At 47.8% G+C, this 15,137-nt stretch overlaps 1 protein-coding gene across 1 annotated transcript in view; it reads right to left on the bottom strand.

The window, feature by feature from the left end:
- Positions 1-14,458, bottom strand: part of CREB3L2 (cAMP responsive element binding protein 3 like 2) — a 128,056-nt gene extending 113,598 nt beyond the window's left edge. Inside the window, exon 1 of the mRNA XM_004382397.3 lies at positions 14,167-14,458. Coding sequence (XP_004382454.1) covers positions 14,167-14,268 — 102 coding nt within the window. The 5' untranslated portion in view covers positions 14,269-14,458. The remainder of the gene's footprint in view (positions 1-14,166) is intronic.
- Positions 14,459-15,137: the final 679 nt, after the last annotated feature.

Here is a 15,137-nt window from a genome sequence, read left to right as displayed (position 1 = left end):
AATTACCCGAGTCGTTCTCATTCCAAATTTTCAGATTTGCAGGCGCCACTATGAGAATCCACATTTTAAAACAGAATGTCAATAACTATCTATATGGGATCAAATTGACAACAGCAACTCGAAAGGTTAGCTAGGAAGCTTAGGGGGGCAGTGAGTTTATGTTAATGGGGAAGGAATAATTCAGAAAAGGAGAGTGAGAATGGTTGCACGAGTGGAAGAATGTAATCAATGTCACTGAATTTACATGTATAAATTATTGGTATATGTTCTGTGTAAATTCTCAACAACAACAAAATTAAACTATTAAAAAAAATAATGCTAATAAGAGGCGAGACCACCCAGCTCATCCCTTCTCCAGCACAGCCTCACTCCATTTAATCATACATTAAGAAATCACATCTCCTATATTTTCACACACACGCACACGCACACACAAAAATTAAATATTAATAGAAGAAAATCATGTCTCCTGAACATCCTTACAAAGCACTGGTGATGGGGGGGGGGTGTAGAAAAGACCGCCAGGCATGGCTCCCGCCCTCAAGGAGCTTGCATCCCCACTGAGCAAACCTCTCCACAGATTCTCCTCAGATACAATGGGCCATAACCTCTTGGCTGCCTCCTGGGTAACCTACACACTTGAAGTCAGGGAAAAGTTGAGGTCATTTAGAACTTGATTTCAAGAGCCAGAGGGCATCTAGAAGACAGGCAAGGAAGACGCTCAAGGTTGACCAGGAGAAGGCGGGTCACTGCCTCTGAATCCTGACTCCACAAGAAGCAGGGAACATGGACCTACTACAGAGGCGTTCACTAGTGGGTGCAGGGGGTGCAGAGTGCACCCCCCGACACTGTCAGAGGGGGTGACTCCAAAACGATCCCAGGGTGCACAGTGGTGGCAGGACACCGCCAAGGCAGTGGCATCACAAGGGTTGGTGTCACCTGTCACCCAGTGCAGTAACTCGTCACCCCCTCATCAGCCAGTCAGGGTGCGGGCAACCGGGCTACGGCACCTGCCGTTGCGCGGAGGAGGGTCTCCGCGTTGGCCAGTTGGGAAGAGAGGAGCTACAGGGAGCCACGAGGGCACGGTGGGGCGGGGAGGGGCGGGCCTCCAGTGTGAGGGCGGGTTGGGCCAAGTCGCTCCGTCCATGGCGAGGGGGGGAGGAGGCGGAAGGTTCACAAGGCCGTCCCCGCCTACATTGGGGCAGGGGGGAGCGGGGACAACGACGCCATAAGTACTATTCCCCATTCATACCATCGCGCACCTGGTACAGTCGATGTCCCTCAACCCTACCCAGTGTCCCTCAGGCCACCCGCCCAAGGAGAGCCTACAGCAGGTAAGGGGCCGTGCCCACCGAGGCGGGCAGAGCAGGCTGCATGTAGGCAACACGGCCTCATCAATATTTAAATAACCATATGCAACTGGAAAAACATCGTCTTTAAAAATGACATTCAGCTTTCTTCCCACTGTGGATCTCGCACTGAACAAGCCCTTGTCTTGCACGGGGAGTGTGACTACAGATCAGCCAAGGTATGTGACCCAGATGCAGAGAGCGAGCTAACACAGTTAATTCTACGTTTCCTACTTGGCGAGTCAGGACACAAAGGGGCTCCCCCACAACAGTGTCTGCCTGCATTTCCAAGAGGCTATCTCTGGTGGCGCAGTGGTTAAGAGCTCAGCTGCTAATCAAAAGGTTGGCAGTTCAAATCCACCAGCCGCTCCTTGGAATCCCTACGGAGCAGTTCCACTCTGCCGCATAGGGTCGCTATGAGTTGGAATCGACTTGACGGCAATGGGTATCCCTGGTGGTGCAGTGGTTAAGCACTTGGCTACTAACCCAAAGGTCCAGAGTTCGAACCCACCAGCCACTCTGCAGAAGAAAGATGTGGCAGTTTGCTTCTGTTAAGGTTACAGGCCTGGAAACCCTATGGGGCAGTTCTACCCTGTCTTACAGGGTCACTATAAGTGAGAATCGACTGGACAGCAACGGGCTTGAGATTTTTTGTTTGTTTGGTTTATTCCTGCCTAGTCCCAGGGTGGAGCCTGGTGGCACAGTAGTTAAGAGATCAGCTGCTAGCCAAAAGGTCAGCAGTTCAAATTCACCAGCCACTCCTTGGAAACCCTATGGGGCAGTTCTACTCTGTCCTATAGGATTGCTATGAGTTAGAATCAACTCAACGGCTGCGGGTTTTTTTGGAGTCCCTGGGTAACGCAAATAGCTAAGCACTCTACTACTAGCCGAGATGTTGGTGGTTCAGACTCACCCAGAGGTGCCTCAGAAGACAGGCCTGGTGATCTGCTTCTGAAAGGTCACAGCCTTAAAAACTGCATGGAGCAGTTCTACTCTGCATACACGGAGTCACCATGAGTCAGAATCAACTCAACAGCAATTAACAACAACATTCCTGCCTAGATGGTCTTCCTTCACTCGGGCACTAAACTCGCTGCCCGTCGAGTAGATTCCAACTCATAACAACCCTACAGGACAGAGAAGAACTGCCTCACAGAGTTTCTAAAACGCAGCTGGTGGATTTGAACTGCTGACCTTTGGATTAGCAGCCGTAGCTCTTAACCACTGTGCCACCAGGGCACTGGCACAGCTCAATGATGTTCTGAGAGCTATGTAAGTACCACAGCACTTGGGTTTGCTCTTCTGCCCCAAGGCTAATTACTGCGGATTTAAGAACGTCTATTTGCTCGCCCACCTGTGTGAGAAGAACAGCCACTAGTTAATTACACACCTTTTGGCTAAGGAAAGAACTGTTCCATTCCTACTATTTTACTCATAATCATTATAATGGTCACGTGAGTTGAGTCTCTGGTACAACATCTACTCCAATGTTCACCTATGTCAGTAATGTCCATCCCATTCCCCTTTGCAGTATCACATTAAGCCTTGCTGTTGCTGGGTGCCATGGAGTTGGTTCTGACTCATAGCGACCCCATGTGACAGAGGAGAACTGCCCCATGGGGTTTCCTAGGCTGTCATCTTTATGGGAGCAGATCGCCAGGTCTTTCTCCCACGGAACTGCTGGATGGGTTCAAACCGCCCACCTTTTGCTTGCCAAAGCTCAAAGACAAGTCAGCTGGTAGACTTCCGAGAAATGTTCCTTCCATCCTAAAAAGGGACACAGGAAGAGACACCCTCTTCTTTCCCTGGCTATTGTCATTTTGAATGTGACACCTGAAACGCATGTACCCATCATGCCTCCAGCCTGAGTGGCAGCTGCCCAGACAAATGCACCTCTGATCGGTGAAGACACTGAAGTGCTGCACCCCGAGGCTTCTTGCTATGAGAGATAATCCATTACTTACTGTATAAACCAATCACACTTACGCACTTAGCTGCTAACCAAAAGGTTTGCAGTTTGAACCCATCCCGCAGCTCTGTGGGAGAAAGACCTGGCGATCTGCTCCCGTAACGATTCTCAAACTCGTTGCTATTGAGCCAATTCCAACTCATAGCGATCCTACAGGACAGAGCATAACGGCCCCATAGGGTTTCCAAGGCTGTAATCTTTATCGAGGCAGACTGCCAGGTCTTTCTCCCAAGGAGCCACTGGATGGGTTCCAACCAAGCTTTCAGTTCGCAGACAAGCACTTAACCACTGTGCCACCAGAGCTCCTCCCCATAAAGATTACAGACTAGAAAACCCTATGGAGCAGTTCTACTCTGTCACATGGGGTCGCTATGAATCAGAATGGACTCGACATAAGCCAATACGAATCAGTTTTCAGCTACTTTCAGCTGAAAGCATTGCAATTAACTCCTCTATTAATCTAGGTGCGATGCCCCGTTTCTCCTGGAGAGCAAGCTCACGTCAGAGCCCATTTCCAGAGCACACTGTCGCTCAGGGAGCTTCAAGCAGGAGGCCAAGTGCAAAACTCTGCACTGCGCCTCCCTTCCAGGATGGCACCCAAGCCTACTTCCCTCTCAATCCATGTTAACACCATGAGAACAATTTCAGAGACAAAATAAACAAAAAAAAAAAAAACGAGAGAAAAGAAACCAAAGGAAATTCTTGAGATCATAGATAAATTATCAGCACATGTGCAAAGCTGACTTATGCATTTAAGGGCCCAAAATATGGAATATTAGAGGGTGTGAAGTCTCCCTCCCATCCCTCAAACATTCCTCCTTGCTGTTATTAGCTGTCGTTAAGTAGGCCCCGAGTCACGGCGACCCCATGTACAACAGATGCATGAGGTGCCCTGGCCAAGAATCAAACCTGGGTCTCCAACACAGAAGGCAAGAATTCTACCACGGTACCACCACTACCCTCCTTGTTCCTCCCCTACTATCTAGCTAATGCCTTCAGTTCTGCGTGTACGGATTCATCCTTCTGGCCAGAGATAATCAGTACACATAAATGTGATAGGAGTATCACATTAAGCCTTGCTGTTGCTGGGTGCCATGGAGTTGGTTCTGACTCATAGCGACCCCATGTGACAGAGGAGAACTGCCCCATGGGGTTTCCTAGGCTGTCATCTTTATGGGAGCAGATCGCCAGGTCTTTCTCCCACGGAACTGCTGGATGGGTTCAAACCGCCCACCTTTTGGTTAGCAACCGAGTGCTTAACCATTGTGCCACCAGGCTACTTATATTAAACCTTACTAGTAGATAAATTTTTAGTTTATCAAACCATTTCTGAGAGCAAAATTTGAAGAGGGGGAGTTGGTAACTGATGATCATTACACGGAGCACGTGGGGCCCAGAGATGCAGGGGGTGGGGGAGACGGGGGACACAGAAGAGGTAAAGGTGTAGTCAGGTGAAACAGAAGCCTTGCAGATGAATTTTACTTCACAATTCGGTGTCCTGATAGAACAGGTAACGTTCACTCGGCGTATGGACGTCGCATGACCAGAAGTAATGACATTCTCAGCCACTGAGGTCCTAGGTCTCCCTGAGAACCCAGCCGGGGCCAACAATCGAGTTAAGTCCAAAGTGGGATATCAATCCCAAATCTCCAACATCCCCTGAGCCATAGAGTCCCTGGACCGGCCAGGAGAAAGGACAGCCCACCCAGCCTGGGAGGGGAGCCCACTGCACCCAGACAGTGAGCAGAACGACAGCTGTGGATGTCGGGCGGCCTGCTGTCCTGGACACTGGGTGGGGGAGCACCTCTTTGACTCCCTGCCTCCCACCGTCTGGGATCGATCATCGCCCTGTGAGAAGCAACCAGACAGAGAAGTTTCATAGTGCAACCATTAAATAGGGAGCCCTGGTGGTGCAGTGGTTAAGTGCTCAGCTGTGAACCAAAAGGTCAGTGGTTCAAATCCATGAGCCACTGTGAGGGAGAACGATGTGGCAGTCTGCTCCCGTAAAGATGACAGCCTTGGAAACCCTATGGGGCAGGTCTACTCTGTCCTATGGTGTCGTTATCAGTCAGAATTGAATTGAAGGCAGTGGGTTTTGGGAACCATCAAATAGGGAGCCCTGGTGGCACAGTGGTTAAGCGCTTGGCTGCTAACCAAAAGGCCAACGGTTCAAACCCACCTAGCCATTCCAAGGCAGAAAAAATCTGGCCATCTAGTTCCATAAAGATTACAGCCTAGGAAACCCTATGGGGCAGTTCAACTCTGTCACACGGCGTCAGTATGAGTCGGAAATGACTCCACACAACAGGTTTTAACCATCAAATACTTTTACAAATAACTGCCTTTTTATGAATTTAGCATTTAAAACAAGCAGAATTTCTGTGATATCTCTGCAAAGACTTAGTTCCTACTGTGTACTTTTTTAAAAGGATACAGGCATTGCAAAAATCGATAAAATCCCTACTTTACAGATCATTAAACTGAAAGATAAGACAGTATGTTATATAAAGATGGAATGGGTTATCATACAAAATGTTATGGATTGAATTATGTCCCCCAAAAAATGTGTGTATCAATTTGGCTGGGTCAAGATTCCCGGTATTGTGTTAATCCTGCCTCTATGATGTTAATGAGGGAGGATGGGCAGCAGTTCTGTTAGTAAAGCAGGACTCCATCTACAAGACTGGATTGTATCCTGAGGCAATCTCCTGAGATAAAAAAGAGAGACAGGGGGACCTCATATCACCAAGAAAGAAGCACCAGGAGCAGAGTGCTTCCTTTGGACCTGAAATTCCTGTGCAGAGAAGCTCCTAGTCCGGGGGAACATGGATAAGAAGGCTGACAGAGACAGAAAGCCTTCCCCTCGAGCTGACACCCTGAATTTGGACTTTTAGCCTACTTTACTGTGAGGAATTAAACTTCTCTTTGTTAAACCCATCCAGTTGTGGTATTTCTGTTAGAGCAGCACTAGATGACTAAGACACACAAATTCACTCTTAATGTCCACCTGTAGAGCCCCATTCACCCAGCACCTGCTTCCCCTAGGCTTCTGGCTGCTGTCAAGTTGACTCCGACTCCTGGTGACCCCATGTGTGTCAGAGCAGAACTGTGCTCCACAGGGTTTTCAACGACTGATGTTTTGGAAGTAGACTGCCAGGCCTTTCTTCTGAGGCACCTCTGGGGGGACTCCAACCTTTCAGTTACGCTATTTGCACTGCCCAGGGTCGCCTGACCTTCAGTCTCAATTATCTGACTCTTCAGCCCCTCCCTGAGATAATCTGTGCATATATAATATGCATAGATAACTTACATGTTGTTCTGCTCTTTAAACTGCAAAATTGCACAATGCGCTCCCAGAAATGTAATTTTTACAGAATCTTAAAGGAACGCAACAATGTTAGAAATGTCTAACCATCCAGGCAGGTTTGGAAGAGCAAATTTTCTCATAACGGAAGCAAACTGTAAGAGACACACTTCGAATCTTTTCTGTACCTTTTTTTAGCCTGTATCCACTCTTGAAGCAAAAGCTTTTATAAATTTACAACTCAGTGAATTAAAATATTTCACCTTCTATGTGGAAGCTAAGAGGCCTGGGCAGTGCAAACAGTAAATGGCCTTAGCTGTTAACTGAAAGGTTGGAGGTTCAAGTCCACCCAGAGGTGCCTCAGAAGAAAGGCCTGGTGATCTACTTCTGAAAAATCATCCATTGAAACCCCTGTGGAGCACAGTTCTACTGTGACACACAGGAGGTCACCATGAGTCAGGGTCAACTTGACAGCAACCAGTTTGGGTTTTTTGGTTTGGTATAGAAACTATTTTTAAGCTTCCACAGAAAGTCCATGGTCTAGTAATCTAGGTACTGAAGAGAAAGCTCACACTCGCCCTATTTATGCACTTCATTAAAGAGCCCTGGTGGTGTAATGGTTAAAGCACCCAGCTGCTAACCAAAAGGTCGGCGGTTCAAACCCACCCAGCAACTCTGTGGGAGAAAAGACCTGGCAATCTGCTCCCATAAAAGATTACAGCCTTGGAAACCCTATGAGGCAGTTCCGTTCTGTCATATGAGGTCACTATGAGTCAGAATCAACTTGATAGCAACTGGTTTGGTACAGAAACTATTTTTTAAGCATCAAGAGAAAATTCATGGTTCTAGTAATCCAGGGTCTAACCAGCAAGGCCATATTCACCCCATCTATTGTGCAGGTCCTGAACCTGTCTGCTCTAGACCCCCACCTCCCCACCCCTCTCTGGATGAAGAAGTCTTCACAACTCACCAAGTGAGGAACCGGATGGCTCAGGGAACGCAGCTGAGAGGGTTATAATCCCGGCCTCAGGCAAGGGAACCTTCTGTTTTTAAAAGCAGGTACTTAAGACAGGCTTGCTAACAGCACATTTGTAGTCGTGCAAAACCAAAAAAACCAAACCCGTTACCATCAAGTCGATTCTGACTCAGAGCGACCCCATAAGACAGAGTAGCACTTGCCCCAGAGGGTTTCACACATGCGGTAACTAAAAATCCCTATTTAGAGCAAGGAGGGCGATCACCCAGGATGTCTCGGTGACTGACCCCATGGCCTGAGTTAAACAGCAGCTGCCTCCGGACTTGGCAGTTTCTGACCCAATCACTCTCTCCCATTTCTTAGCCAGTTCCTCATCCCAAAATCGGGGTTCTCCATTCATACGGCATCCTGGCCAAGGACTTGGGCTTTAGAGTAGACAGGCCTGGGCTTGAATCCTGGTTGTCACTAACTAGCTTGTGGGACCTTCGCCAAGTCACTTTGGCTGAGTTTTCTTGTCTGTCAAATAGGAATGATAAAATGTCCTCCTTACCAGGTCACTAGGAGGATCAAATGGTATAATTTTTGTAAAGCACCAAACACAATGCCTTTCGGCAGGACCAACTACCATCTAATCTATGGGGCCCAGTGCAAAATGAAAACAGTTCAAAAGTTGTTAAGATTCACCCACCTATGAGCTGCTGACATTTGACAAAGGCCCAAAGTACGTTAATTGGGGAAAAGACAGTCTCTTTAGCAAATGGGGCTGGCATAACTGGATATCCACCTGCAAAAAACTGAAACAAGACCCATAACTCACACTGTGTACAAAAACTAACTCGAAATGGATCAAAGACCTAATATAAAATCTAAAATGATAAAGATCATGGAAAAAAAAACAGGGACAACACTAGGAGCACTAATACATGGCATAAACGGAATACAAGATACAAGTAACACTGCACAAGCACCAGAAGAGAAACTAGCTAACTGGGAGCTCCTAAAAATCAAACACTTACGCTCATCAAAAGACATCACCAAAAGAGTAAAAAGACAACCTACAGACTGGGAAAAAAAATTCTGACTACGACATACCCGATCAGGGTCTAATCTCTAAAACCTACAAGATACTGCGAAATCTCAACAACCAAAAGGCAAATAACCCAATTAAAAAATGGGCAAAGGATATGAACAGGCACTTCGCCAAAGAAGACATTCAGGTGCCCACCAGATACATGAGGAAATGCTCACAATCATTACCCATTAAAGGAATGCAATTCAAAACTACAATGAGATACCATCTCACCCCAACAAGGCTAGCATTAATCCAAAAGATACAAAATAATAAATGTTGGAGAGGCTGTGGAGAGACTGGAACACTTATATGGTGGGAATGTAAAATGGTACAACCACTTTGGAAATTGATTTGGCGCTTCCTTAAAAAGCTAGAAATAGAAGTGCCATACAATCCAGCTATCCCACTCCTTGGAATATACCCTAGAAAAATAAGAGCCATCACATGGATACATGCACACTCATGTTCATTGCAGCACTGTTCACAATAGCAAAAAGATGTCCATCAACAGACAAATGGACAAAAAATTATGGTATATTCACACAATGGAATACTACAAAACAAAGAACAATGATGAATCCACAGAACATCTCACAACATGGATGAATCTGGAAGGCATTATGCTGAGTGAAATTAGCCAGCTGCAAAAGGACAGATATTGTATGAGACCACTATCATAAGAACACAAGAAAATGTTTAAACACAGAAGAAAACATTCTTTGATGATTTCGAGGGTGGGGAGGGAGGGAGAGAGGAATTCACTAAGTAGATAGTAGACAAAAATTATCTTCGGTGAATTGAAGGACAACACACAATACAGGGGAAGTCAGTACAACTGGACTAAACCAAAAGCTAAAAAGTTTCCTGAACACAACCAAACACTTTGAGGGACACAGTAGCAAGGGTGGGGGTCTGTGGACCATAGTTTCAGGGACATCTGGGTCAACTGCCTTAACAAAGTTTATTAAGAAAATGTTCTGCAACCCACTTTGGTGAGTGGCATCTGGGGTCTTAAAAGCTTGCGAGTGGCCATCTAAGATGCATCAATTGGTCTCAATCCACCTGGAGCAAAGGAGAATATCAGCCCAAGAGACAAAAAGGCCACATACACCAGAGACTCCATCAGCCTGAGACCAGAAGAACTAGATGGTACCCAGCTACCACCAATAACCACCCTGACAGGGAACACAACAGACAGTCCCTAGCAGAGCAGGAGAAAAGTGGGGTGCAGAACTCAAATTCACATGAAAAGATCAGACTTAATGGTCTGACTGAGACCAGAGGAACACCAGAAGACATAGGCCCTGGCCTCTGTTAACTCAGAACTAAAACCATTCCCAAAGCCAACTCTTCAGACAAAGATTAGACTGGACTACAAAAAACATAAAATAATACTCGTGAAGAGTTTGCTTCTTAGTTCAAGCACATACACAAGCCTAGATGGGCAGCTCCTGTCTGGAGGTGGGATGAGAAGGCAGAAGGGGATAGGAGCTGGTTGAATGGACACGGGAAACCCAGGGTGGAAAGGGGGAGTGTGCTGTCACATTATAGGGATGGCAACTAGGGTCACATAACGTAAATGTTTGTATGAGAAATTAACTTGAGCTGTAAACTTTCACCTAAAGCACAATAAATTTTTAAAAAGTTGTTAAGAATTTCAAGATGGTGACCAAAGACCATTAAATCAAGCGTGGGGCCCTTCTGAGCACAGGGCCCCGTGGGACTGAAGCCGACCCTCCTTTCAGACGATAAACACTCGATAGATGGTAGCTACTATCATCCCTATTACTTTCTCAGTTGATAACCCTGCCTCACCCTCCCTCCAGCTCTCTACTCCCCAGACAGCAACCAGTCATTGAAGGTCTTCATCCTTGAAACTGCCTAAATCCACTTAAGCTGGAAAGGTCCACTTCCATTCCAAAAACAGTTTCTCTGAAGCAACCTGCATTTACAAGGAAAAGAACTGACCAAATATTACCAGATCAGACCAGCTGGCTCCAATTCATGGCGATCCCACATCTGTCAGAGTAGAACTGTGCTCCACAGGGTTTTCAGTGGCTGATTTTTCAGAAGTAGATCACCAGGCCTTTCTTTCGAGTCACCTCTGGGTGAATGTGAAACCTCCAACCTTTTGGTTAGCAGCCGAGGGCATTAACCATTTACACACAAGGTAACGTTACCATAGGCTCATGCCAGACACACTCCCACCTTTGGGCCTCTGCTCTGGCTTTTCACCCGAGTTGACACCCTCACCTCTTTCAAGTCTCCGTTAAGATCCACTTTCTATGGGAGACTCATCTTGACCGCCCAATTCACCACTGTGTTTGGCCCTCCCTCCACCCTGTACTCTCCACCCCTCTTACCCTGTCCTACCTCTTCTTTTTCCATAGTACTTTCACTGTTGAATGTACTACATAATTTATTTCTTTAACGTGTTGTCTTAAATATCGAGTGCTGCTATAACAGGAACACAAGTAGGTGGCTTTAACAAACAGAGTTTTATTTTTCACAGCTTAGAAGACTAGAGGTCCAAATTCAGGGCACCACCTCTAGAGGAAGGCTTTCTCTCTGCCAGCTCTGGGGGAAGGTCTGTATTCCTTGACAATCTTCACGTGGCGTGGCATCTGTCTTCCCCACCTCTGCTTTTCTGGAGCTTGCTTAATCTGCTCTTTTATATCTTAAAAAGAGCTTGACTTAAAACACACTGTACACTAATCCTGCCTCATTAACATAACAAAGAAAACCCATTCCCAAATAGGATTATAACCACAGGTCTAGGGATTAGGATTTACATGTTTTTTCGGGGACACAATTCAATCCATACCATATGTCTATCATCTATTGTTTTCTCTTTCTTTACACACACACACTGGGATGTAAGCTTCTCAAGATCAGGAACGTGTGTCTGCCTTTGTTCATCTATGTATACAGTTCCTGGCACATAGGAGTTACTCAATAAATATTTACTGAAAGAACAAATAAATGACTGAATGTACGTGTAACCAGACCATCCCTTTCAACCTGGGGATTCGGCTGGAAGTCAGGCCTCCACATCACAGAGGGATAACAATAGCCACCAGCTCCTCAAGGGAAGCGCAACAGAGTTCACAGAACAGATGGGAAAGTTTTACCGATTTTCAAATCTCTGCCAAACCCCCTTTAGTTTAAAAGGAAGATAATGCAATTGTCTGTGCTAAATTCAGTACCTCTTTCAACACCCAATGGTGTACACCGTTTGTTACGATGACTTGCAGCAAAATGATGACTGGTATCTTATACGAATGAGCTGGTTGGAGCGAAGACATGTCCCCAAGGCGAGGGCATAAAAGTCGTTTTGGATTTTAAAAATAGAATTATAAGAAAATTAATCTCACACCACTGCTTCATCACAATGACACAGAAAAGCTGAGCCCTTAATATCAAAAGGGATGTAAGGTCTTCATCCTTGAAACTGTGCCTAAAGATGTCGGCTCCGGCCAATCCAAGCTGTTCTGCCCGGAGCCTCAGAGTCCCAGGTAGCAACCCACGGGCCCTCCTGTGACGGAGCGAATGTGAACCACAGCGCCCAGGCAAGGGATGGGGCTCAGGGCGGGATTCATCCACCAGCCCGAAAGCTGGGCAGGGCAGCTGTGGCACAGGGCATTTTCGCAAAGAACAGCGTTTGAGAACTAAAGAGAATAGCGCCCCTCCACAAATGGTTACTATGCAACCCGTGTCAGAAGAAATACCTGGAACACCGTCTCCTCATAACTTATCTGAGGGCCAGCGTGCTCCGAGTCCTCCACCGACAATAGGATGCACATCTGCCCCCCCACCCTCAACCCACGGGTAACCACAAGGGCTCCTCCCTGGGACCGCGCCGCACATCTGGCTCCTGCCCCTCCATGAACTACAACCACGCCCTCTCAGCCCTGCACTCGTCATTTTTCAAACCAGCCTGTTTGCAGGCACCACAAACGGCTGGGTGGGAATCAGCAGGGAGGCCCTCCCTCATCCCTTTTCCCAAAATAAAGTCAGCCAGAGGCAAAGGCCGCAGAGGTGGCGCCTGCAGGCCATTCTGCAAAAGTTTCAAATATCCTGGCACTGACCCCACCAACAGAGCTGTGTAGGGGAGGCAGGCAATCCTCTCTTTTTCTCATTAATGCTCTCCTTATTCCAAACTTCTGTGTGTACAAAAAAGAAGCAAAGGCATTGCCCAGGAAGGCCTATCACCAGTGTTGGCTGCTGGAAACAAAACTTCATGCTGCACTTCTTTTTTTTTTTATTATTTATACTATAGTACAGAGAAAGGCTGAATGTCATTTTATTTAACTAAATGTGTTTATTCATCTGTTTATTTAATGTTGGCATGCTGCACATTTAACAGCAAATAAGTTGTGCGTGCTCTGTGACAGCTTAATCAGCCAAAGGATCTCTGAGGCAGACGTCTGAACAACGAACGGGTGAGCAGTTCTGGTTTCCCATGCATTTCTGAAATACACAACTGCTTCACATTTTCCAGCCTTCTCTCTCGATCTTGCCTGGGTAGGGGGAGGAAGCTGATTTCGGGACTGAACTGTTAGTAAGGCCAAAGAAAGCAGCCTTCCTCCTAATACTGAGGCCTTTACAAAACACACACACACAGATGTATACTTTTTAAAATATAAAAGAGGAAAAGAAAGGAGAGGCAATGAACATCAATATGAGGGAGGTGGAAAGAACGTGCTACTTTCTTTTGTCCAGACTTTAAAACCGTCTCCTAGAAACAAAGAGAAAACTAGGGGGAGGTACATTATTCTCACCACCAGCGCCTCTGAGTTGTTTATACATGTTTTTGCACGTGAACAACAGGTGAATGTCTGCTGAAGGTGAAAAAGCTGATCCATCGGTAACCTTCGGCTCTTTAAGGGTACTGCAGTGTGTAGGAACAAGCAGTGGTTTCTAATCTCTGGGCCTTAAATTCCCTCAGGCAAGAAGTCTTTTTTTTTTTTTTTTTGAAACCCATATGCACATCTGTACTTTTATTAGCGTGTAGTAAAATATAAGTAGCCTCAGTGACGCAGTGATTAAAGTAGTGGTTAAGGCGCTCGGCTGCCAACGGAAAGGTCAGCAGGTCGAATCCGTGGGAGAAAGATGTGGCAGTCCGCTTCCATAAAGATTACAGCCTTGGTAACCCTATGGGGCAGATCTACTGTCCTACAGAGTCGCTTTGAGTCGGAATCCACTAGACCCGCAACGCTTAATAAAATGTAACTTTGTTATTGTTTAAACTCCCCACCACCATCACCTCCCCCCGCTTTCCGGTACTGTCAGGAATGCAACGATACTACAGATGTGGAAAAGCTCAGAAGTATAAATTTCTGGAGGCACGCACAGGATCGCTGCTACTATGTAAAGTCCCAAAGGGTCGGCGGCACACCTGTACCTGGCCAGTCCCCGCACCTGGGCATGCCCCCAGGCCCCTCCGTCCGGGTGCCCGTCCCCAGCTGTTCCCGTGAATAAGCCCCCGGTGCTCACCGTGGGGTACAGGAGCGCGTCGCAGTCGCCGGGCTCCGACAGCTCGCTCAGCTTGCGGTCCCACTGCAGGGCGCCCTGCTCCCCGCTCTCCAGCACCTCCATGCTGGCCGGGAGCGAATGGGTGGGAGCGCGTGGGCGTGTGCACGCGTGGGCGAGTGCGTGCGCGGCAGGCTCGTGCACGCGGAGAACCGTCTGCTCCTCGGCCCGGGGGACCCCAGGCCCGGCCGAGTCCTCTGAGACCAGAGCGTCCCTGGGAGTCGGGCAGTACAGCGTGGATGGACGGCTGCGGGGTCAAATCAGGGCGTGCATCCAAACCCAGCGCCGGAGACACGCTCTCATCCCGGGACACCCTCCCACGACCCACCCGTTCCCAACACAAACTTTGAGACGCCCCGCAGCCGTTCGCTCCGCTCCCCGACCCAGCCGCCGACCCCGCCTCCCTCCGGGCCAGCAACCATTCGGAGGCCCGCCTCACCCGCCTGGCCCAATCAGAAGTCTCGCTCTCCGTGCTGTCCCGCCCACAGACGCGGGGCCGCGGGAATTCTCCTCCCCGGCTTTGGAATGTGGGCGGAGCGCGCCTTTGTCGTCACCGGCGGACTCCTCCTTCCGGAGCGCCGTCCCGGCGGGCCGTCTGGGGCAGCAGACCAATGGCATGCATGGATCCAGGAGTGATGGACTGGGGGCACTGCCACTAAGGAAGGGGAGCCCGGGACGGGCAGCCAGTCATATAGCGACAAGACTACATTTAATAAAAGAGGGCGGGCGCGCTCCGTCCTCTGCCTGAGACGCCACAGAAGTCGGGTTGTGAGGCGTGGACGTTGCTGCACGTCTGAGCGACGGTCTGTGCAAAATCTTCTCAAGCAGCTTGGAGTTTGAGTCTTTCGAGATTTTTTAATTAATCCATATGTACACGAATATATAATATAATGTAATATTGCCGTTGCTCATAAGTTTGAATCTTTTGGGATTTT

The sequence above is a fragment of the Trichechus manatus genome, unplaced genomic scaffold, assembly GCF_000243295.1.
Source record: "Trichechus manatus latirostris isolate Lorelei unplaced genomic scaffold, TriManLat1.0 scaffold00093, whole genome shotgun sequence".
NCBI lineage: Eukaryota > Metazoa > Chordata > Mammalia > Sirenia > Trichechidae > Trichechus > Trichechus manatus.
Note: the sequence above shows the minus strand (reverse complement) of the source record. Positions and strands in the feature narration are given on the sequence as shown.